This window comes from Stomoxys calcitrans, chromosome 4, assembly GCF_963082655.1.
Source record: "Stomoxys calcitrans chromosome 4, idStoCalc2.1, whole genome shotgun sequence".
Classification (NCBI taxonomy): domain Eukaryota; kingdom Metazoa; phylum Arthropoda; class Insecta; order Diptera; family Muscidae; genus Stomoxys; species Stomoxys calcitrans.
Window position 1 is genome coordinate 36,903,166 of NC_081555.1, and position 23,063 is coordinate 36,926,228.

The following is a 23,063-nucleotide window of genomic DNA, read 5'->3' on the forward strand; positions in this document are numbered from 1 at the left end:
GAACGGACTGTATTGACATATATTTTTTCTTTTCGCTATTCGTACAAAACCTCTCAGAATAGTTGAAGGAAGGAGAAAATATGACAGGAATGTAATGAAAAAAATAATAAACTAAAGAGAATACTCTTATATGTAATAAAAAAAAACTAATAAGAATATGACAAAGGGTTCCAATGAATAGCTAAACGTTTGCAATACATCTACATGACTCGGAATATGTCTTGCAAATAATTGAAAACATTAAGGAAATGAATTCAAAAATTAAATAAATACTAAAACCAAATGAACCTAACTAAGCTACATTTCTACTTAAAAGAAATCAAGAGGAAATATTTAAAAAAATCTATACTTAAATAAAAAAAATCTAAAAATTGCTATTGTGGAACACATTTTTTTACTTATACATTTATATTTTTTAAAACAAAACTTAATATTATTCAATTTTATGAATTTAATTATACATACATATTTAACAAAAACAAACTTATATTGAATAAATGAGAGAAAACAACAACAGCAAATCCAACTTATTAATGAATAATAAATAAACTCTAAGATAAAATGAAATAAATGTATGGAGAATCTATTGCAAAAAAACAAAGCAACAAAGAAAAGAATAACAAATGCAAAAAGCCAAGTGAATAAGAAAAATAATACAAAACGAAAAATCTAAAATTAAAAATTCAATAAAAATTTTAAAATACAAAACACCAAATATAGCGTTTCTTGGAGGGACAGAGATTTGGGAATTTGCAGAATCATTCTTTTGCGAAAATTCCAAATGTCGGCTATTAGATGAAGTGTTTCCTGGCAATGCCAACTAAACAGCCATTACTACCTATCATGATATCATTACCAGATAGTGTACCGTAAACAGCTGAGTACAATTTTTTCTCGCTATCTGTCAACGAGTTTTGGTTGTGCGTGTGTATTATAGTTAAGAACGATAAAACACACAAACAGCGAAAAATGGCGCTAACTAGTAGCATACACAAAATCAGAGTTGCACTAATCACTGATTTTGACAGATAGTGCACTCAATATTTTGTTGTTGAGCAACTGCCACTACCTGTTAATGAATATATCTTGCTACCTACCCAGAAATGTGTGTAAGAGTGTTGTACTGCCAGCGGAGAAGACGGAGAAAACAGTGAGCCAACCCAACAACCACAGATTACTGCTCCGTCGCCGGAGATCTTAGCACAATTTCGAAATCTGACACCCACGTCACTCACAGAGGGTTGATGAGTATCGCTACCTCCACATAAAAATGTAGTTACACAGAAAAAAAGAATTGACAATTTTCCAATTAAAAATTTTATTCGAAAATAAAATAGGTTTCAATTAAAAAAACTATTGATTCAATAACTTTTTTTTGCAATTTAAGTCGTGATTGGAATTTTTTTAATTTTCCATTAAAAAATTAATTGCATCAATAATTTTTTTAATTGAAATCGAAAAATGTTTAAATTACAAATTGGTGTTAGACCCTATACCTCTTCCTCTAAAATACACAGAAAAAAATAAAATTCGGTTTCAACCACTAAATTGATTAATTTTTTTTAATTAATTTTTTTATTGAAACTGCTTCAATCGAACGACCCACAACTGTTCGGTGCCGAAAATGTTACTGAGTTCATAAGGAGAGTCAAACCATCAAAGGCCTAAAGGACCTCAATTTGCCCGTTTCTACCCTATGGTGATATGGAAAATTGATTATGTGGTTCCTTTTCTCAAGTCAGGTAAATCCACGGACTAGGGGGAATTGTATAGGCCCATCTGTTTCCTATCCACGAACGAACCACTATTGTAACAAGGCAAAAAACGAGATTCACAAATCTTGAGCCCATTTAAAACTTCCAACTCACCTAGCTTGAACCCACTTCCAGGGGTAAGAAAAATACAAAATTTTGTTTAAAGCCTAGTACTGACTTCATTCACAGCGAAAATGCAAGTCTGCTTCAGTATTCGGTCCAGTTCGTAAGCATTTAATAATATTTTGTTGCGTGGAGTTTCAGTTTTATTTGATGGATGATTATTTGATTTTATGGTAATGGTCGGCGATGACCCTCCGCGTACGATGTACGCTGTAGCCGGTAGAGGGAAAATGTGGTGGAAACGCTACATGGTGCCAAGGCGATTAGCGAAAGTGCTGCCACTGTGAAATTTCTATAGAGTGCGATTAGTGGGGTGGTAACGTAGCCAGGGGTACAACTCTGTGCTGGTTTCTGGGGTCAACTGAGAAGGCAAAAGGAAACTTAATAAATGCAGGGAAATAGAGGAAAATTTGTAAGGCGGGAAAAGTCTGCGATTTTCCACGGCTTATAAAAGGGGCTGAACGCCGCGACGCTTTCAGATTCCAAAGTGTAGTTGGCGGAGTTTTGCTTTTCAAGTGCAAACGGAAAAAAAAATTGTGATATCCGAAATAAAAAGGCCTGATAGTATCAAGAAGTTCGAAACGTGTTATTTATTTATTTATTTGTAAAGACTTCAGAGTCTGGTTTGTGGTGACAATTTTTTTTATGTGTGGGCGGTTGCCAAATACGTGAGTAATGGAATTTCAGTGATGTGGCTTTGTGGATTGTAACCGTTGTGTGGGTTCCTTTTTTGTTTTTTTTTTATCCTCTTAAAGGAAATCCCCCGTCAAGAACACTACAACCATCCAGGCCTCCTCAGCATTACTGACGAGAGAGGCCAATCCAACTCAGGAGGAATCCTGGCATATTTTCGTGGTGGAGTCAACTTTCACTAGGGCTTTGGAGAAAAGGCCCTGAAGGCATCCTACAAATAAGGAAAGAGATAAAGTTTATTGGACACTGTGAATTGGCCAGGTAATCCCTTATATTGGGAATTCCAGAATTTATTTTGAAGAGATGATTTGACGCTCAGACGTCCATATCAATGTGCCAACAGCCCGGCTGCCAATCTGAAAAGAAAAGAATAAAAGAAAGTTTAATGAGAAAATGTTAAACAGAAAGTAAATTATAGAAAAGCCAAAAAAGTAGTCTAATTTAAAAAAAAGGAAAAGGAAAGAAAATTACAAAAAAAGTATAAAATTATTAAGAAATTCATAAAAAAGAAAAAAAGATAAAAAAAATTCTAAAAAATCGCCAAAAAAATAAATTAGGTTAAGTTGTGTTGTTGTAGTCGTTTATTATGTGTGTTTAAGTGTCTTTTTTTATTATATGTAGTTATGTTACCTTTTATTCATTGATTATTTATTTTTTTTTTGTTCATTTTTTTTTTGGGTTTTTTTTATATAATATGTTCATGTGAGGGACATTAACTCCAGTTAGGAAATTTAAAAGTTTGAGTGTAGGGTTACCCGAAATTACGCATGGGATAAAGTGTGATTTCCCATTTTTTGTGTTGTGGACGCATTAGAATGTCCAAAAGAGACCCCCTAACAGAGCTCTATTAGGCAAGTAGTGATAGTGTTTTAACGTATTGGCCAGAATTTGGCATTATTGTTTTGTATTTCCGTTCGTGATTGAGGGTGATCTGAGTAATTGACTCAAGAAAAATACAAGTCTGGGTTAGTGTTTCAATTTCCGTTTTGTTATGTTTCCATGTTAGGATTAAGATTCGAATTATGATTGTGTCAATAAATGTTACTTTTAATGTTTGATTATTATAACGTAATCATGATGTTTTAATTTGTTTTGAGAGAGGGAAGTAGGTGCAAATAGTCATGAGGTGAGTGTTTATGGAATTTGGGGCCCTTATAACGTTTTCATTTATGCTTAGGATCTAAGGGTCAAGGTTGGGTGGGCAAGTGTGGGAGTAACTCCACCAAACTCCCTTGTTTAAGGTGTACCCCGTGTTTGTTATCGTTTTATTTTGTATTAAGTCCTTCATTTGTTTATTGTTCGTCCCCTAGGGCTACTGGTGGATGGGTTGGGACCGCCCAGAGCATGGCCCCGACTGAGCTAGTTGGAACCCCACCGTAGCGCCACAGTAGGCGGCTCGTAACAATATGGCGCCCAAACGAAATGAAATTCAATATTCTAAAACTGTGCAATACCATCTAGGCACAAGGCAATAGACCATAGGGTTACCATAGAAGAACAACGGCAATCGCATGTTCTAGCAAAGCTATCTAAGGTTGCAGACACAGCTTTATTTATAAAACCTGTGATAAACGTGCAATATTTAGAGTAGATTTTAGAAAATTAGGATTACCGTTCCATATACATATTAGGGTCAGCTGCAATAATCTTGTTCGTTTAATGTAACAATGAATGTATTGTGTTTATGACCTGTCCTTTTTTTGTTTTTTTTTTATGTATTTATTTTCAAATAGTTACAATAGCAATAGGGTTAGCATAAGGGGAAAAGTGCAATGGCTATTGTGATGAGTTCATCGCAATATTGCATTGCGACAAACTACTCTAACATGAGATCTTTTTTTTCGTTAACGTTTATCTAGTGAGAACTGTCATGGTGCTACCCGCATGTATATGATTAAGACAGAGCCAATTGATAGAATTAGCATAGGGGGAAGGTGCAATTGCTACTGTGATGCTAGTCACAGGTGTGCATTGTCATGTAGTACTCTTTCACGAGATCTTTTTTCTTGGCAATTGCTGGAAAAATGCCGTGGGGCCAGATCTTGATATTGAACTTTGTTGTTGTTCAAGTAAATGTTTAGTCCAGTCAACAGGTACACCTAGACAACCTAATTTAGGACACTTTATTTTTTTTATAGAATATGTTTTTATTGAAATTTAGTAAAAACTATTCCACGCACTTCACCTCATAGGCCATTGAAAACACACCGAACTACCTCTCATACGTGTTATTAATAAAAAAAAAAAAAAAAAAAAAACTAACTAAACTAAAATTTTTTTTGTACTTTTATGTTTCTAGATTGAATGTTATATGTTATGTTTTCTTTTAAACGAATTTTGACAAATAATATCGTGTACTAATATCCTAATTTATGTCGTAGTTTGTATTACTAGTCTTAGTGGTTTATTTTTGCGTTTGTGTTTTTTTTATTTTTATTAGCTTTGCAATTATTATTATTTATTTATTTTTTTTGATTCATTTATTTTTTTTTTTTTGATTTATTTATGTTTTTTTTTTCCTATATTTTTTTAATTTTGTGCTTGATTTATTTATTTTGATTTACCTTTATTTGTGCTTCACCTACTAATTTGAGTGGTTCGACAACAATTTTTTTCTGTCATTTACCTAAGGCATCGATTGAGACATAGATCTAAATTGAACGTTACTTACTTAGAGACTAATGAGTGATTACGCCGCAGGGAAGAGGCGAAGTAAGCGTAATAGAACTCTAGCTTTTGACACTAGCCGAACATCTGTTCACACACCAAATCCTAACCGAAAGAAGAAGAAGGGACTGAACAACACAATGGAGCAATCCAATGTGAATAAAGATGTTACGTTCAGGGACTTATCGGGAACTATTAACAATCCACAGTCAGGCACTAGTGCTGCCGCCAGGACGCAATCTAATTTCCCTCAGGCACCTGACTCGGAGATTCCGCGGGACGAAATTAACCATCTCGTTAGGGACATAGTTCGGGAAAGTGTGAATGACGCACGTGCTCATTTAAGGTCGTTTGTCGAAGAAAGTGTTCGCAGGGAAATGCAGAGGGTACACTCTGTGATAGATAGGTTGAATGAGAGTGTGGCGAGATTGGCTATTAGCGGACAGAATAATCCGCAATCTCAGTCTGCACAGACGGACCCAACGGCGAACCCTTCATTTGAGGCCCCGCAATCTAGAGGTAGTTTTAATATGCATCGCCGGAACACGGTGACCCCTTCAATATTCAGTGCAGGTACCCCTGGCGTAAGAGTGGAGCGGTTCGGAATAAATTTTTCGGGAAAGCCCAATAGCTTACCGGTGGAGGATTTTATCTACCGTCTGGAACACTTTCAGAAGCATTATAAGTTATCATGGGACGACATACTCAGTGAGTTTCACATACTAGTGTCTGGACCAGCCCAAGAATGGTTTTGGCTCCAACAAAGATCGGAGAGTATAAATGACTGGGAATCGTTGAAACATGGCTTGACCGAAAGGTTTAAGACGAGGCGAACGTGTTTTGAAGCAATGCGGGATTTACTTGAACGGAAACAGGGGCCAAGTGAGTCTATTGATGCCTTTTTCCACGACATCAACCTTATGAGATCTAAACTTGAAAAGCCAGTTTCGGAATTTGAAATGATATCCCTCGTGAAGAAGAATCTTAGAAAGAACTTGTCTAGTATTGTCTATTCTATGCCCATCTCATCTCTCGAGCAACTACGAGTGGAATGTTTGGAAGTCGAACGAACCTTTTTCCGAAAGGATCAAGTCCCACCAGCACCCCCACTTACTATGAATAGACCAATCCGTGTTCATGCCCTCCAGGAAGAGGAGAATGAACCCTTTAATAACTTTGAGGAGCCCGAAGAGATACTAGAAGTATCGGCTATTAATCAGCAAATTGTCTGTTGGAACTGCCAGCATACTGGACACGGTTTCAGAGATTGCCCTTCATCCCAGAGAAACTACTTCTGTTTCAAATGTGGTAGACAGAACACGACGGCTCCAAAATGTCAAAGCTGTAAGACGGGAAACGGGAGGAAGAACGTGGTTTCAGCGGGGAATCATCGTTCCTCCGAACCACCCGCAGCACCGAACAACCCATTAGCATAGAAAGCCATAACCCGAATACAAGCTATCCACAAATGCGTCACTATCTCCCAGTGGATGTCAGACAACAAAACTACGACCGAAAGAGGTCTGAAATTTTCGGAGAAGAACCTATTAGTGTCCATAAGCCCGTAGAACAAAATGGGGCACCGAAAACGAATATGAATAAACAGGAAAAGAATCGAAAACGTCTATTAGAACTAAGGCGAAGGCAAAAGGAAAATAAAAAGATTAAAAAGTCTATTTCAGAAGCCATCATACGGTGCAGAGCTGAAACAGACCCGAGACCTTACGCCGTCATTAAAGTTCAAGGCAAAGAATTAAGAGGCCTCCTGGATTCAGGCGCTACCGTAAGCGTACTAGGAAAACATTGTAGAGAAATAATTGAAGAACTAGGATTGGAAATATATCCTCACCAAACTACTGTCAGTACAGCATCAGGCAAATCTTATCGAATATTGGGAAAAATAAAAGTTGAGATGGAGTATAGGCAAAAGTGTGCTAAAATTACCCTCTTTTTATGCCCTGACCTAGAACAGGATCTGTATTTAGGAGCTGACTTCTGGAAGGTTTTTGAAATAGCTCCCGAAATATTTCCTGTAGAGGAAATAAGTTTGGATCTTCAAAAGAAAGTCCATGGAAATTCTTCTAACGAAAATCCAAAAATGCACAACCTCACAGAAGATCAACAAAAGAGACTTGATGAAGTAGTAAAGAGATTCCCTACTATCGAAGACAAAGGCTTGGGCTGTACAAGTTTTGAAAAACATGCCATTAAACTTGTAGAAGGTGCTAATCCTGTCAAGGATAAACATTATCCCTTATCGCCAGCCGTACAAGAGATAGTATATAAAGAAATAGACAATATGCTTGCATTAAAAGTTATTGAAGAGAGTGATTCACCGTGGAGCAACAGGACTACAGTGGTGCGAAAACCAAATAAAAATCGATTTTGTCTCGATGCAAGGAAGTTGAACGCCTTAACCGTAAAAGACGCATATCCCTTGCAAAATATCGATGGAATCTTGAGCCGCATAGACCAGACCCATTATATCAGTAGCGTCGACCTGAAGTATGCCTTCTGGCAAATTGAGCTAGAAGAGGAAGCGAGGCTCTATACCGCATTTACAGTGCCAGGTCGACCTCTGTATCAGTTCAGAGTCATGCCGTTTGGTCTATGCAATGCGGCTCAAAGACTCTGTCGATTAATGGACAAGGTGATACCAGGACGTCTTAAGTCGAACGTCTTCATTTATCTGGATGACCTCCTTATCATAGCAGATGATTTCGAAAATCATCTAAAACTGCTAGGAGAAGTAGCTGAATGCCTGCAAAGAGCAAATCTAACCATCGGTTTAAAGAAATCTTTATTCTGTTTTCGCGAGCTGAAGTACCTTGGCTTTATAATTGGGAGCGGTAGTTTGAAAACTGACCCCGAAAAAGTAAGCGCAATACAGAGGATACCACTGCCAAAATCTCCAAGGGAAGTGAGGAGTTTTCTCGGTACTGCAGGTTGGTACCGGAGATTTATAAAAGATTTTGCCTCCATCTCCGCATCCCTAACCGATACTCTAAAGAAAGGGTTGAAATTTACCATAACCCAAGAAGCCATCGAATCTTTTCATTCTCTAAAACATGCCCTTACTTCAGCACCTGTTTTGAAACATCCTGATTTTAGAAAAGAATTCTTTATTCAGTGCGACGCCTCCGATTATGGAATCGGTGCCGTACTATTCCAGAAGAATGACGATGGAGAGGAAAACCCCATCGCATTTTATTCTCAAAAATTGAACTCGTGCCAGAGAAACTATTCAGTCACCGAAAAGGAGTGTCTAGCCGCAGTTGTAGCCGTGAAAAGGTTCAGACCATACGTCGAGCTAATGAAGTTCACGATCATCACTGATCATGCCAGCCTCAAATGGCTGATGTCATTAAAATATTTAAGTGGCAGACTCGCACGATGGTCACTGCAGCTACAGGCTTACGACTTTTCGATAGAACATCGGAAAGGCTCCGAAAACGTTGTAGCCGATACCTTATCTAGAATGCCTGTCGAGTCAGATGTAGTTGTAGAGGAGATCAACGACGAGGACCTTTTAGATTTTGAAACCACTGCCTTTGAAGGCGAAGAATATGTGGATCTGCGTGACTCCATCCTACAAAGCAAAGATCAACTGCCAGACTTAAAGGTCGAAGATGGCAAGATCTATATACGGACTAAAAACTTTGAGCAAGAAATTATGGAGTTCGAATGGAAATTATGGATACCTCAAGACATCACATTTGTTTTAATAGAAAAGGCACACAACTATGCAAACGCAGTACATGACGGGGTAACAAAAACCTTAAATCGACTAAGAACTTTTTATTATTGGCCCAAAATGGCCTCGCAGGTTAGACAATATATCAAAAACTGTCAAACTTGTAAAGAGACAAAGCCGGTAAATCAACGCATGAATCCTACGATCGGTGATGAAGTAATAACTCAAAGGCCTTTCCAGAAATTGTACATTGATTTCCTTGGAAAGTACCCTAGGTCTAAAAAAGGCAATGCTTATATATTCATAGTAGTCGACCACTTTACAAAGTTCACATTTTTGCATGCCATGAAGGAAGCCACTGCACAAAACGTTGTAAAATTTCTGGAAAATCAAGTGTTCCATACGTTCGGCGTTCCAGAAATCATACACAGCGACAATGGGAAACAATTTGTTTCAAAAATGTTTGAAGAAATGATTAAAAACTACAAGATTAAACATATTACCACTGCGTACTACGCTCCGCAATCAAACGCGTCAGAGCGAGTAAACCAATCGGTAATAGCAGCCATAAGAACATATGCTGAACACGATCATCGCGACTGGGACCTATACTTGGCAGAAATTGAACAAGCCCTAAGAACTTCTGTCCACTCAGCCACAGGCATTAACCCCTTCTTCGCGTTATTTGGCTATAACATGTTTACCAGCGGCAACGATTATAAACTGGCAAAGAAACTCCAATCCCTTACCGATCACCAAATTGAACAATTATGTAGATCGGATAAATTGGAAGTGATGAGAGAACGGATGAAAGAAAATATGCATCAAGCATACCAATCTAGTGCCGTAAGATATAACCAACGAGCCCGAGTTGTCAAATTTCTACCAGGACAAGAGGTGTATAGGAGAAACCACACTCTGTCTGACTTCAAAAACAACATAAACGCTAAGTTCTGCAAAAAGTTCCTGAAATGCAGAGTCGTTAAGCCAATAGGTAACAACATGTATGAGCTGGAGACGCTTCAGGGAAAACCACTTGGAAATTTTCACGCCAAAGATCTTAGAATATAAACAAAAGTGCAATAAGCCTGTGATAAAATGATTAAAGTGCAATATTAGATTAAGTAAACTAAGTCGTGATTGTCCAGTTTATTTAATCTATGTTGCATTGAAATATTTTTTTTGCAAAGCTTATTGTGATGTTTTTTTTTAAGACTTATTTATTTTATATACCACCAGTGCAATATTTCCTAAGGCCCGGCTTATGAGACTACTAACAGGGCGTGGGAGTTCCCCACGTTGGAACAGAATGAATGTGTTGAATGTTACTGACCCCAACAGCATAACAGGCAATAGCATTTCCTGAATGCCCGGCTTATGAGATTATCAGGGTGTGGGAGTTCCCCACGTTGAAATGAAATCAACATTGCGTAGTGTGATTGCCTTAAGAACAAAATAAAACGATCTATCATATTGCCGCCTACACCAACGAGAATAAATCGGAAAATGCAAGTTACACTTTAGTGCACACAAAAAAAAACCCGCTAAGCTATTATAACCAAGGCTCTAAACATAACCACCATTTACTCGCATAGAAAATAAAACGAAAACGACACTCAGATTTTTCTTTTTTAGCCCCAAGAAGGATGTTCCTAGCATACATATTTATTTTAACAATCTTTCTTTTGCCGTGCTATTTATACATGCTCTTCTGAAAGCGTTCAGGGAAACAAACAAGCTAAATGTCACTCACGCAAGAATTTTGCTGGAAAGTGATAAGCCCAGGGTTATAAAACTCATGTCCGCAGACTAGCAAACCAATGTTCAACATTTTTTTTTTATATCATAACCAATGAAATGTCCGAAGGGACACACACAGTTTCTATCAAACTACCGGTCAAAGATATTAGGCCAGAAATTGCACACGAAATTCCCTAGGCCACAAAAAGGAGAAACACAGGCGCAGACAACACAGTTGTAAACACACATGCCATCGTGGCAGCATATTCATCTCCCCTAAAAACACACAAGCTAATTATCAGGCACTCGGAATTTGTATAAAAAAAAAAAAAAAATCGTACACCCCAGGTCATAAAACACAGGTACTGAGCATAAAACACTAATTTCCTACACTTCGACTCCTTATCATATTCTATGAAATCGTCCAAAAGGGCACACAAGCTTCTATAGAATTACCGGTCAAAGCTATGGGGGCAGAAAAGAGAGACACATGCATACCTGCAGGCACGCCGCTGCTCAGGCCAATTGAAAAAAAAAACAGTCTTGCTATACACAGGCAACCACATTAAACTCAGTTGTAAAAAGAAAACACAGCCCAGGTGGCATCATATTCAACTTCTATTAACCACACACACTCTTTCACCGTGTACACCCAAAGCCCTCGATCGAATGTCCGCAGAGCAAATTCCAAATTTTGACATAACATTTACTCCAAATCATAATCAACTTCAATGTCTACAAGGGTACATAAAGCGTTAGGGCGCAATAGCTCACAGGAATAGTCTAACGCCATAAAGTGGAAACACTGGCATACCTGTAAGCTGGCAAACGTCCGAGCCAATAATGAACTAATTTTTTTTAAGGTCAAGCCCACACAAACCCTTATGTTATCATAACCATCTTACATAGACCCAAATATCACTTCCACTAGGAAACACTTTCAGACAAATAAGATTCTTTTTATGTCCGAATGATACAAAGAAGAGAACAGCAATTATAATTATCCAGGCACATCACGAAATGGATCGGGATGAATCGACGTTGAGATGTTATATGTTGGTAATTTTTAAATAATAAGGGAAAAGAATATAGTTTTTTTTTAAGCACAATTGTTTTGTATGTATGTAAGTATTTTATTGATTACTCAGGGGCATTGTTCCGCGGATAATAGTTTAATGGAAACTAGTTTTGACGGCCAGAATATTAGCACGGGGATCTCACTGGCACCTCACGACATCTAATATTTGTGTTTTGTATTTCGCCATTGTCCAATTGCATTCAATAGTCCGTATAATTTTTTTTTTTACTGACATGACTGTGTTATATTTTGTTTGTAAAGGGATTGAAATACGTTCATCATCTTTGATATAAACTTTTGTTCACAGTTTTATCTTTGTTTATAATTTATTGCGACACATTTTTTTGTTCATAACTACGAATGGCAATGCGCCTTTATAACGTTTGTACAAACACACACACTTTGGTGTCAATGCCCAAATTCACTTGCGGATTTTTGATAGAAAACAAAAACGATACTTACCACAATCAAAATGTTTCCAACCTCCTTTTTTTGTGCTATTGGCCAAGGCATTGACGGCAAATGAATGTGGTGTTGATACACGGCAGGCTGATAGGATAGAAGCGGGCACACAGCCATATATGTATAGATGATACTGCAATGCGATTTCACCCTCGGTCACGAGATGGGGAAAGAGAATTGTACCTGGAAGGGAAAATGGAAGACGACAATTAGTAACCAGCATATATTTTTAGTTGGTATCCCAATAAGGCTTGTGCTACGAGACGATGCTATTACATACTTATGAGCTGGAGCAATTTGGTTCAGTAATTTTATTTTTGGCAATTAGTATCGTTACACTAGCCACAGCACAAACTCCGTGCAGTGGACAAGTGACCCGAAATCATCTTACCTTTTGCCAGACAGCGCAACATATTCGGCACCAAAATTTTAGAGGTTTCACTCCAAGATGTAACGCATGTGTCCACGACAGCCGGTTGGCAGACGGGTTTTTGTCCAGGCATACCAATCCACGGTTGGGTTCCGAGGGGAAAAGATTTTGTGTGTATCGTCCCGAATACCTGAGGGCGGAAAAGGAAAATATTAGAATATTGTCAGGGACGGGATTTACTGATATATTTATTACCTCTTTAATTTGTTTTAGAGCTGACTGTGTTGTTTTTGTTTCAACAATCATGTAGTGCAAAGTGTTATCTCGCCAGTGTGAATGGCGGCGTCGAGAGTTTTCACACACACACACGCACGATTAGAGACATCGTCATTTATTAGAATGTAAGTTTTTTTTTATGGTTTACCCAAATGAATGAAACAGGAAAATACAGCTATGCATGTACACGTATGAAAAGCACGCTGGTGGTGATTGCATGTGTGTGTGGAGTTTATGTGAATGAAGCAGCAACCCTCTTACTACAAGCGGCTAGTAGGGACGCCAAAGCCAGAAATTTTTGGCAATGTTTCCTGGGAGTAAGATGAACGGCCAGATTATTGGAATGTTTTGGGAGTAATTAATTAGATGCTTACTTTTTCGTCTTTTTGTCGCTTTAGGGCTCATTGGCTAGACTCACGGGTGATCACAGCCGCATGTTTCCCGGACCATGTACCGTTTTCCATTCTCTTTCATATTTTTTATATATGCCGCCCGCGGGTTGCCTTTCCAAACACGCACATCACCATCCCCGCCGTATTCCTTGGGAATGGTGAAGTTTTGTTGCGTGGAGTTTCAGTTTTATTTGATGGATGATTATTTGATTTTATGGTAATGGTCGGCGATGACCCTCCGCGTACGATGTACGCTGTAGCCGGTAGAGGGAAAATGTGGTGGAAACGCTACATGGTGCCAAGGCGATTAGCGAAAGTGCTGCCACTGTGAAATTTCTATAGAGTGCGATTAGTGGGGTGGTAACGTAGCCAGGGGTACAACTCTGTGCTGGTTTCTGGGGTCAACTGAGAAGGCAAAAGGAAACTTAATAAATGCAGGGAAATAGAGGAAAATTTGTAAGGCGGGAAAAGTCTGCGATTTTCCACGGCTTATAAAAGGGGCTGAACGCCGCGACGCTTTCAGATTCCAAAGTGTAGTTGGCGGAGTTTTGCTTTTCAAGTGCAAACGGAAAAAAAAATTGTGATATCCGAAATAAAAAGGCCTGATAGTATCAAGAAGTTCGAAACGTGTTATTTATTTATTTATTTGTAAAGACTTCAGAGTCTGGTTTGTGGTGACAATTTTTTTTATGTGTGGGCGGTTGCCAAATACGTGAGTAATGGAATTTCAGTGATGTGGCTTTGTGGATTGTAACCGTTGTGTGGGTTCCTTTTTTGTTTTTTTTTTATCCTCTTAAAGGAAATCCCCCGTCAAGAACACTACAACCATCCAGGCCTCCTCAGCATTACTGACGAGAGAGGCCAATCCAACTCAGGAGGAATCCTGGCATATTTTCGTGGTGGAGTCAACTTTCACTAGGGCTTTGGAGAAAAGGCCCTGAAGGCATCCTACAAATAAGGAAAGAGATAAAGTTTATTGGACACTGTGAATTGGCCAGGTAATCCCTTATATTGGGAATTCCAGAATTTATTTTGAAGAGATGATTTGACGCTCAGACGTCCATATCAATGTGCCAACAGCCCGGCTGCCAATCTGAAAAGAAAAGAATAAAAGAAAGTTTAATGAGAAAATGTTAAACAGAAAGTAAATTATAGAAAAGCCAAAAAAGTAGTCTAATTTAAAAAAAAGGAAAAGGAAAGAAAATTACAAAAAAAGTATAAAATTATTAAGAAATTCATAAAAAAGAAAAAAAGATAAAAAAAATTCTAAAAAATCGCCAAAAAAATAAATTAGGTTAAGTTGTGTTGTTGTAGTCGTTTATTATGTGTGTTTAAGTGTCTTTTTTTATTATATGTAGTTATGTTACCTTTTATTCATTGATTATTTATTTTTTTTTTGTTCATTTTTTTTTTGGGTTTTTTTTATATAATATGTTCATGTGAGGGACATTAACTCCAGTTAGGAAATTTAAAAGTTTGAGTGTAGGGTTACCCGAAATTACGCATGGGATAAAGTGTGATTTCCCATTTTTTGTGTTGTGGACGCATTAGAATGTCCAAAAGAGACCCCCTAACAGAGCTCTATTAGGCAAGTAGTGATAGTGTTTTAACGTATTGGCCAGAATTTGGCATTATTGTTTTGTATTTCCGTTCGTGATTGAGGGTGATCTGAGTAATTGACTCAAGAAAAATACAAGTCTGGGTTAGTGTTTCAATTTCCGTTTTGTTATGTTTCCATGTTAGGATTAAGATTCGAATTATGATTGTGTCAATAAATGTTACTTTTAATGTTTGATTATTATAACGTAATCATGATGTTTTAATTTGTTTTGAGAGAGGGAAGTAGGTGCAAATAGTCATGAGGTGAGTGTTTATGGAATTTGGGGCCCTTATAACGTTTTCATTTATGCTTAGGATCTAAGGGTCAAGGTTGGGTGGGCAAGTGTGGGAGTAACTCCACCAAACTCCCTTGTTTAAGGTGTACCCCGTGTTTGTTATCGTTTTATTTTGTATTAAGTCCTTCATTTGTTTATTGTTCGTCCCCTAGGGCTACTGGTGGATGGGTTGGGACCGCCCAGAGCATGGCCCCGACTGAGCTAGTTGGAACCCCACCGTAGCGCCACAGTAGGCGGCTCGTAACAATTTGCAATTAAAATTGTGCGAAATTTAACCTGATGCAACGACATGTTGCCACTATTTTGCTCACAGAACTCAGTACCACTGTACGGAATGTGTTCGCATTATCTTCGTCACCATTTTTTTCATAGTGCGTTTTGGACAGTTGTTGCGTTTTGACAGTTGTTCGTGTGAAAAGTTGATGTCAGTACTTAAGGACGTTAACACCTCGCCAACCCACTCACAACCGCCTCATATAAAGGGGGTTTGCACGATATCCACCAGGATTCTGTAATAAATGCGACCTCATCATAACCGACCGAATATTGTTCTTGGCGTTTCCCTTGCAAATGACGAGAAAGACCTGCCTAGAAGACCCAAACCCAAGGCGGATTTAAAAAGGTGGTCTCACGCGAACAGCCGTTAACAGATGACCAGGTTTGACGGTTTTAAGATGACAGATTTTTGTTTGCATTCTCTTTTTTTGTTATCTTCTTTCTCGCATATTCTCTGCTAATGTACGCACATGCATTCACACACGCACACACAATCCCATGGCAGCCGGTTGTACGCACCGGATTGACCCGATGGAATCCTCATCGGCAAGGGCTACCGCCTCAGTATACGTGTTCGTCTTTTTTCGTCATGGGAGAGGCACATCCCGGAGTGCCTTCTCCGTACGCTTCTGGTCCGTGCCGGGATTGAAAAGAACCCCGGACCCTGGTTCTGTTCGGTTTGCCAGAATCTTTGGCCTTTCTTTGTTGGCAAAACGTCGATCAGCTTGATGACAAGATGGCTGATTGAACCATATAATTTGTAGTTAGTTGCTGTACAAATGAGACCACCATTAATTGTTTTGCCATGGCATCTCCCTTACAGATGACGAGAAAGACCTGCCTAGAAGACCCAAAACCAAAATAGAGTAAACTTCAAGGAAAACGACAAATTTATCTTTATATGTGAAGCGCCCATTGCCCAGATAAGCACAGCAGTATTATGTTATCAGTCACTATTGAATGCTTAGTATAGAAGAAGAACTTTATTTTTAAGCCAGCCGAATGTAAACAATCGCACGTGTTGAATCAAAAAAAAAGTGTAGGCTCCTACAAATTACTGTGTATTTAGCCAAAAGGAAAAAAACAAAACATGGAAATTATTGTTGGCACGTATGAAAATTTTCTGCTAGGCTATAAAGTCGATATAAAGGTATTCATTCGCGCTTTGGTTATCCTGCAGTAAGATAGTATTTTTTCTTTATATAATTTAGGTTGACAAGCCATCAATAGTACAGTCCTTTGCGGACAGATCACATTCTGGGTCAATACGATGTGTTGCTGTCAAGGATCAATGGATAGCTACGGGAGCAACAGACGATCGCATTTTTATATACGATATGAGCACACGAAAACAAGCACAGGTAAATCATATGGAAGGATGAGATTTCGGTAAAGGTATTGAACTTCTATCTATCTATGAGTGTCGTCCGATTAAAGTTCTAAGCTTAATGATACGGGCCTCCTTTTTATAGCTGAGTCTGAAAACCGTGCCGCATTGCGACACCTCTTCAGTAAGAAGTTTTTACATGGTAAAGTACATCGCAAATGACGCCAGGAGAAGATAAACACCACGGAAAATGTTTCTAAGTGTCTTGCCAGGTTTTCAGCGATCTCAGCTGAGTCTGAAAACCGTGTCGCATTGCGACACCTCTTCAGTAATAAGTTTTTACATGGCAAAGTAAATCGCAAATGTCGCCAGGAGAAGATAAACACCACTGAAAAATGTTTTCTAAGTGTCTTGCCAGGTTTCGAGCCCAGGTTTTCAGCGACCTCAGCTGAGTCTGAAAATCGTGTCGCATTGCGGCACCTCTTCAGTAAGAAGTTTTTACATGGCAAAGTACCAAATGTCGCCGGAAGATAATCACAGCTGAAAAATGTTTTCTAAGTATCTTGCCAGGTTTCGAGCCCAGGTTTTCAGCGACCCCAGTATGTAACATTACAAAAAGTTAAGCAAATAGTAAGACTATAGAAGAACAATCCCATGGCAGCCGGTTGTATGTACCGGATTGACCCGATGAGTTCCTTCATCGGCAAGGGCTGCCGCCTCAGTGTACCACACACTGCTACTACAACAACAACAACTATAGAAGAAGTTTATGTAGTTTAGACCTTCCATATATTCTGCCCATTTCCTATTGCCTATACACGAATAATTGTTTATAATAAATTTTTTTAGATTATACTCTCCCATGATGGCACTATAAACTCATTGGCTTTCACCCCAGATGGCACTCATTTATTGTCTGCAGGCGACGATGGCCGCATGATAGCTACACGCCTTAAAACCTGGTTTACTGATGCCACATGGAAAAAGGCTCACAGTGGTTCAGCTGTTACGCATGTAAGTTGCCATCCGAGCGGAAAGCTTGCTCTCTCCTTGGGGTCCGATCTGGTTTTAAGAACATGGAACTTAGTTAAGGGGCGTGTGGCATACAAAACCAATCTAAAAAGTCGCAACACATTAGGCCGTCAACCGGATTGTCTCACATGGTCGCCCAACGGTGATTATTTCACTTTGAGTGGTCAACGTGTTGTTGAATTTTGGTCCATAAAAACTGCGGATGTAGCGCGTTCACAGAAGACAAAATCAAAACCAACTTGTTTGTCTTGGATATCAGATGAAGAGTGCCTAGTGGGATTAGAAGATGGAAAGATTTTGTGGCTTAATGTGAACAAAGAAGAAGATAATGTAAGGATAACTTTGCCTTTTGAATTTAAAATGTTAATAGTTGTATTTTTCTTGCAGGATATCGAAATTCCTGCTTACATGTATGTACGAGTAAAGGTGATGCAAAGCTTTAAGAACAATTTAATAACAGCATCCAGGTAATTTATGTTCTAAACAGATGTGGTGGATTTTTCTATCTTTGTAAGTTGGCATTTAAAAATAGCAAGTAATCATTATATCATTACAGTTTTGGTGAAATAAAAGTCTGGCAAATAGTTGCAAATAAGCGTAAACTAAAGGAAGTTGCTAAGGCCAACATAGGATGCCGTCCTACATGTTTAAGTGTATTGGATTTAGAACAATTTGGAGCTAACTATGTAATAAGCAGCACAATTGAGGAGGTAAAGGATATAAAACCGACAGGATCCAAGGCAAAAGCACCTCCTCGAGGTGTGGTCACAATTGAATACGACGATGATGATAATGAAGACAGTGATAGCAATTCAAAATCAGACCATGAAGAAGAAAGTGATGAGGAGGAAGTGACTGAAGGCGAAGAAGAAGAAAACGACAATGATAGTGCTGCAGAGGTAAGTGATGATGACGAAAATGAGGACGACGTTGAAGAACCTTCAAGTGAACCTGCAAGTACCAATAGCGAAGAAGACGAACAAAATGCAGAACCTGTAATGCGTTTACCTAAATCACGCAAGCATAAACTACAATTGATGAAAATGAAGTCAAACACAAATAAAAAACAAAAGATGGACAACTATGTTAAACCACAGCAAACTATTAACAAAGCAAAAAATAAACAAAAAAATAAAAAGTAGGAAAAAATAGTTTTAACTTTTTCATTAAACAGTGGATAACATGATAAAGAGTAGCACATTCAGTGAATTGCTGAGATAAATGAAGCAGCGACCGCCCTGCACGAGGATGTGCAAAAATTAGAAGAATCATTCGATGCCAAGATGTATAATTTGAAGGTATGCATTGTCATTGAAGGGGCATTTAACAATGTGATGAATGATATATTGATCTAATCCTTAGACCGGTACCTGGTGGGCCGGGTCCTTAAAGACTGGAACAGGTGAATTAATTTTGCGTTTCCTGATATAAAGATGAAAAAAGTGGCAAAGGGCAGGCCACAGGGGGCATACTATCGCTACTCCCACAAAAAATTACAGAATATGGATCCCCACTAGATAGCCGACCCATAGACATACAGGGAGCATATTATCGCTACTCCCAAAAAAAAATAGGGAATAAGGTTCCCCACTAAGGATAGTATAGAAAGGGCGATGAGGAACTCGCCTACCAGGGCAATCGAGACTATTCAAGATGGCCGACCCATAGATATACAGATTAAGTATGAGGCGGCTTTGAGACATAAGGCGGGGGAGAATGGATAGCAAATGGGAGCAGGTCATACCATGAATGGAGTGGAAGAGGTTAAGACCCAGATACCTGAGACGTCTTTTGAGGTCGAGTGCGAGGCACTGCTGGCAGCAGAACGGTCTTGGACTGACGAAACTATTGTAATGCCATCTGGAAGTTCATGCTGGAAGGATCGTTCGAAGCTACAGTATAGAGTGGGCCTGAGGTCAACATTGAGGACCCAGGAACTGAGATCTGTTTTCCTGCCTGAACATAATACTATCTTACAGGGGAAGATTTACGCGATCACTGAATGCGTGAGTTGGGATGAATGTCGAGTGTGTATATCTTTACGGACAGTAAGGTGGCCATCAGGGCTATAAGAACTAGGACACTAACGGCACTTCTAGAAATGTAAAGATGGGGTTAATGCCTTCTCGAGGAGGGCGATCCTTAATGCTTGAGTGTTGGGCCACAGTGGAGCAAGTTGGAGAAAGGAGACACGAAATAACCGTCGGGGCCAGAGGATTGCCATCAGTAAACTTGGTAAATGCGCAACCTTTGGACGTAGTCCGAGTAGCCAACAAAAGCGCATGTAGCACTGTAAAACATTGACACGGTCGGTAAGACGATGAAACCCCTATGATGGGATCCGGATAGGGGAAAGACGAGACGATTACTGAGAGGAAGCAGCAAGGCGGTTGTTGTTATTGTTGTTGTTGTTGTTGTAGCAGTTTATTGTGTACTATCTTTCGTCTGCTTGATTCTGTTGAGTGTCCAGACCCAGGAACTCCGCGACTAAGATGGGGTGCGTCCACAGGGATCTGGGTCTGAGTCGAGTGGGTCTGGCCGGGCAGTTAAACAGGTGACGTGTATCGTGCGGTCCCTGGTTACAGTCGGGACATACATCTTGCACGTCGGCATCAATCCTAGCTCTGTGGGAATTGAGGCGGCTGCATCTGCCGGAACGTAATTGAGCCAGAATCACTCTGGTTTGCCGGGGGAGGTCGATTCTTCGGGTGCAATGGGTGGCGGTCGTTCTCCAAGGACTACATTCACTCGGTAGCCAGTTAACGCGTCTGCATGAATGTTGTTCAGACCGCTTGATATGCCGCTTGATCTAGAGGTTCTCTCTTGTAGCGCTGGACCTCACGCTCTAGATCATGTACATAGATCTACCTTAAGGCTTCTGGGCGGTGGGTATCTATCCACAAGATGATGATTTGGATGATTTCTGCGATAACAGCCCAAAAGGTATTGCTTAGACAGCATGTAGTTATGTCTTCGCACTGGTAGGATCTTTGTCTCCTGGTGGAGGTGGTCCACATGAGAACTAAGGAGGCAGCCCGTCGCAGTTCGGAGGGCGGCATTCTGACAGATCTGAATATTATTCCACTGCGTGTCACAAAGCTGACGTGACCACACTGGCGCTGCATAACTTACCACAGACCGGCCAATTGCTTTGTACGTGGTCAACAAGGTTTCTTTGTCTGCACCCCAAGTGCTGCCAGCGAGTGACTTGAGGACCTTGTTTCTACTTTTGACTTTATTGCAGATTGCTGTGGCATGTGGGGAGAAAGTGTAGGAGCTGTCAAATGTGACGCCAAGTATTTTGGGACACTTGATGGTCGGAATCAATTCTCCAACGGCCATCACAGTCAGCTCAGAATTCACCTCACGCGTATTTGTAGTGAACAGTGTGGCTGAAGATTTGGTGGCGGATATCTTCAGATTTCTTGCAGCGAAATATGAGGCAAGCTCGTTGAGGTAGACGTTCAACCTATCGCAGATGTCATCAATGGGTGGGGGGCCTGATGCCAAGATCGTACAGTCGTCCGCATATGATACGATCTCTATGCCGTCTGGAGGAGGTGGGATGGAGGATAGGTAGAGGTTAAACAGAGCCGGAGATATCACCCCGCCTTGGGGAACTCCCTGTTTCACTCTACGGTGTTTTGACTTCTTATCCCTAAATTCCACAAATGACTGGCGGCCACACAGATAATTCGCGACCCAACGTTTAAGGCCTGGAGGGACGTGTTGGCGATGTCCTCAAATAATTTGGCATGGCTGACCGTGTCGAATGCCTTCGATAGGTCCAATGCCACGAGGACCGTCCTATCACATGGCCTGGGTTGATTGAAGCCACGGCAAATGTGTGTGGTGATGGCATGCAAAGCTGTTGTTGTGCTGTGCAGTCTCCGAAATCCGTGTTGATGCTCGGCGAATGGAAATTCTCCTACGAGGCTCGGGAGGAGTAATGCCTCAAGCGTCTTAGCCACTGGTGAGAGAAGGGAGATCGGTCTGTACGACTCCCCCAAACTCGGGTCCTTACCAGGCTTCAGTAGCGGGATCACTCTGCCCATTTTCCAGACATCGGGAACTATAAGTGTGTTCAATGACAGGTTAAGGACTGTGGTAAGGTACTCAACTCCAGGTAAATCCAGATTCTTCAGCATCAATGTAGAGATTCCGTCGGGGCCCAACGCCTTGGAAGGTTTGTCGCCACGGATGACATTCGTAACTTCGCCCACGGTAAATTGTGATGGCTGTTCATCGGCTCGGAGACCACGAATACGGCGAATGGCTCTCCTCCTTGCCCTGTCTCTCTCGGGATGCACAATAAATTGACGGTTGAGCAACCTGGCGCATCTCTTCGGATCAGTCACGGTTAACTCGCCAAAAGTGACTGAGGTCCTGTCGTCCCGTCTACCGGGGTTCGAGAGAGACTTAACAGTGGCCCACAATTTGCCTGCACCGGTGCCTAAGTTACATTGCTCCAAGTGTTCCAGCCACAAATTCCGCTTATGTTCGTTGACTACCCTGTTTATTTCCAGATTCAGCTCGCTGATTCTGGGGTTAGCGGGGTCCATAGCACGAATCCCATCACGCTCGTCTGCGAGTACCACTGCTTGCGCCGGGAAATTGGGTCGCACTTGCGGTATTCGACCGGCTGGTATAAAGCGAGCGGCTGCTGCGTTGATGATGTCTCGGAATTTCCTCTCGGCCACAAGCACATCAGAGGGGGGTGGCAGTTCATTGAAGCGGCGATTGGAATACTCTCTGAAGCCAGTCCAATTGGCCTTCTTGTAGTTGATGAACGTTCGGCGCTCAGAGGTTATGAAGTCGGGTGGTCGGTCGATGGTGAGGATTATGGGGAGGTGGTCTGACCCCAAAGAGATGACGGCTTGCCAGGATACGTCACTCAGGAGATCAGGGGATGCGATTGAGATGTCTGGCGAGCTGCTGCACCTCCTCGTAATCCTAGTGGGGGCATCCTCATTCACCGTGCAAAACGTGGAGCTATCTATCTGCTCTGCCAAAGCTATGCCACGCTGGTCGTTGCCTAGGGGAGAATGCCATGACGAGTGATGTGCATTGAAATCCCCCAGAACCAGACGACCATGGCCAGATAGCAACCCACTTATGTCGGGGCTGTAGGCCTGGCCATTAATCGGGGCACAGCTGCCAACCGGCGGTATATACACGTTGTATATCTCTATCTCGGCAGTACCAGACCTGACTGCTACCCCCATACATTCCATGTATGGGTCACTAGCGTCAAGCGCAGGCGAGATAGGTCTATACTGCACGG

The 23,063-nt window shown here is 40.5% G+C and overlaps 2 protein-coding genes across 2 annotated transcripts; one reads left to right on the top strand and one right to left on the bottom strand.

The window, feature by feature from the left end:
- Positions 1-2,444: 2,444 nt before the first annotated feature.
- Positions 2,445-13,527, bottom strand: LOC131996774 (uncharacterized). Its single transcript, XM_059366683.1, has 5 exons — positions 13,232-13,527; positions 12,837-13,168; positions 12,603-12,771; positions 12,212-12,394; positions 2,445-2,926 (listed from the first exon to the last, which is right to left on the bottom strand). The coding sequence occupies exons 2-5, from the start codon at positions 12,885-12,887 to the stop codon at positions 2,886-2,888; spliced, it is 444 nt and encodes a 147-aa protein (XP_059222666.1). The 5' UTR covers positions 12,888-13,168; positions 13,232-13,527; the 3' UTR covers positions 2,445-2,885.
- A 2,874-nt stretch (positions 13,528-16,401) lies between these two features.
- On the top strand, positions 16,402-18,930 carry LOC106094129 (p21-activated protein kinase-interacting protein 1-like). The gene is made up of 5 exons (XM_013261316.2): positions 16,402-16,570; positions 16,632-16,781; positions 17,597-18,109; positions 18,167-18,246; positions 18,336-18,930. The coding sequence occupies exons 1-5, from the start codon at positions 16,511-16,513 to the stop codon at positions 18,919-18,921; spliced, it is 1,389 nt and encodes a 462-aa protein (XP_013116770.2). The 5' UTR covers positions 16,402-16,510; the 3' UTR covers positions 18,922-18,930.
- The last annotated feature ends 4,133 nt before the right edge of the window (positions 18,931-23,063 follow it).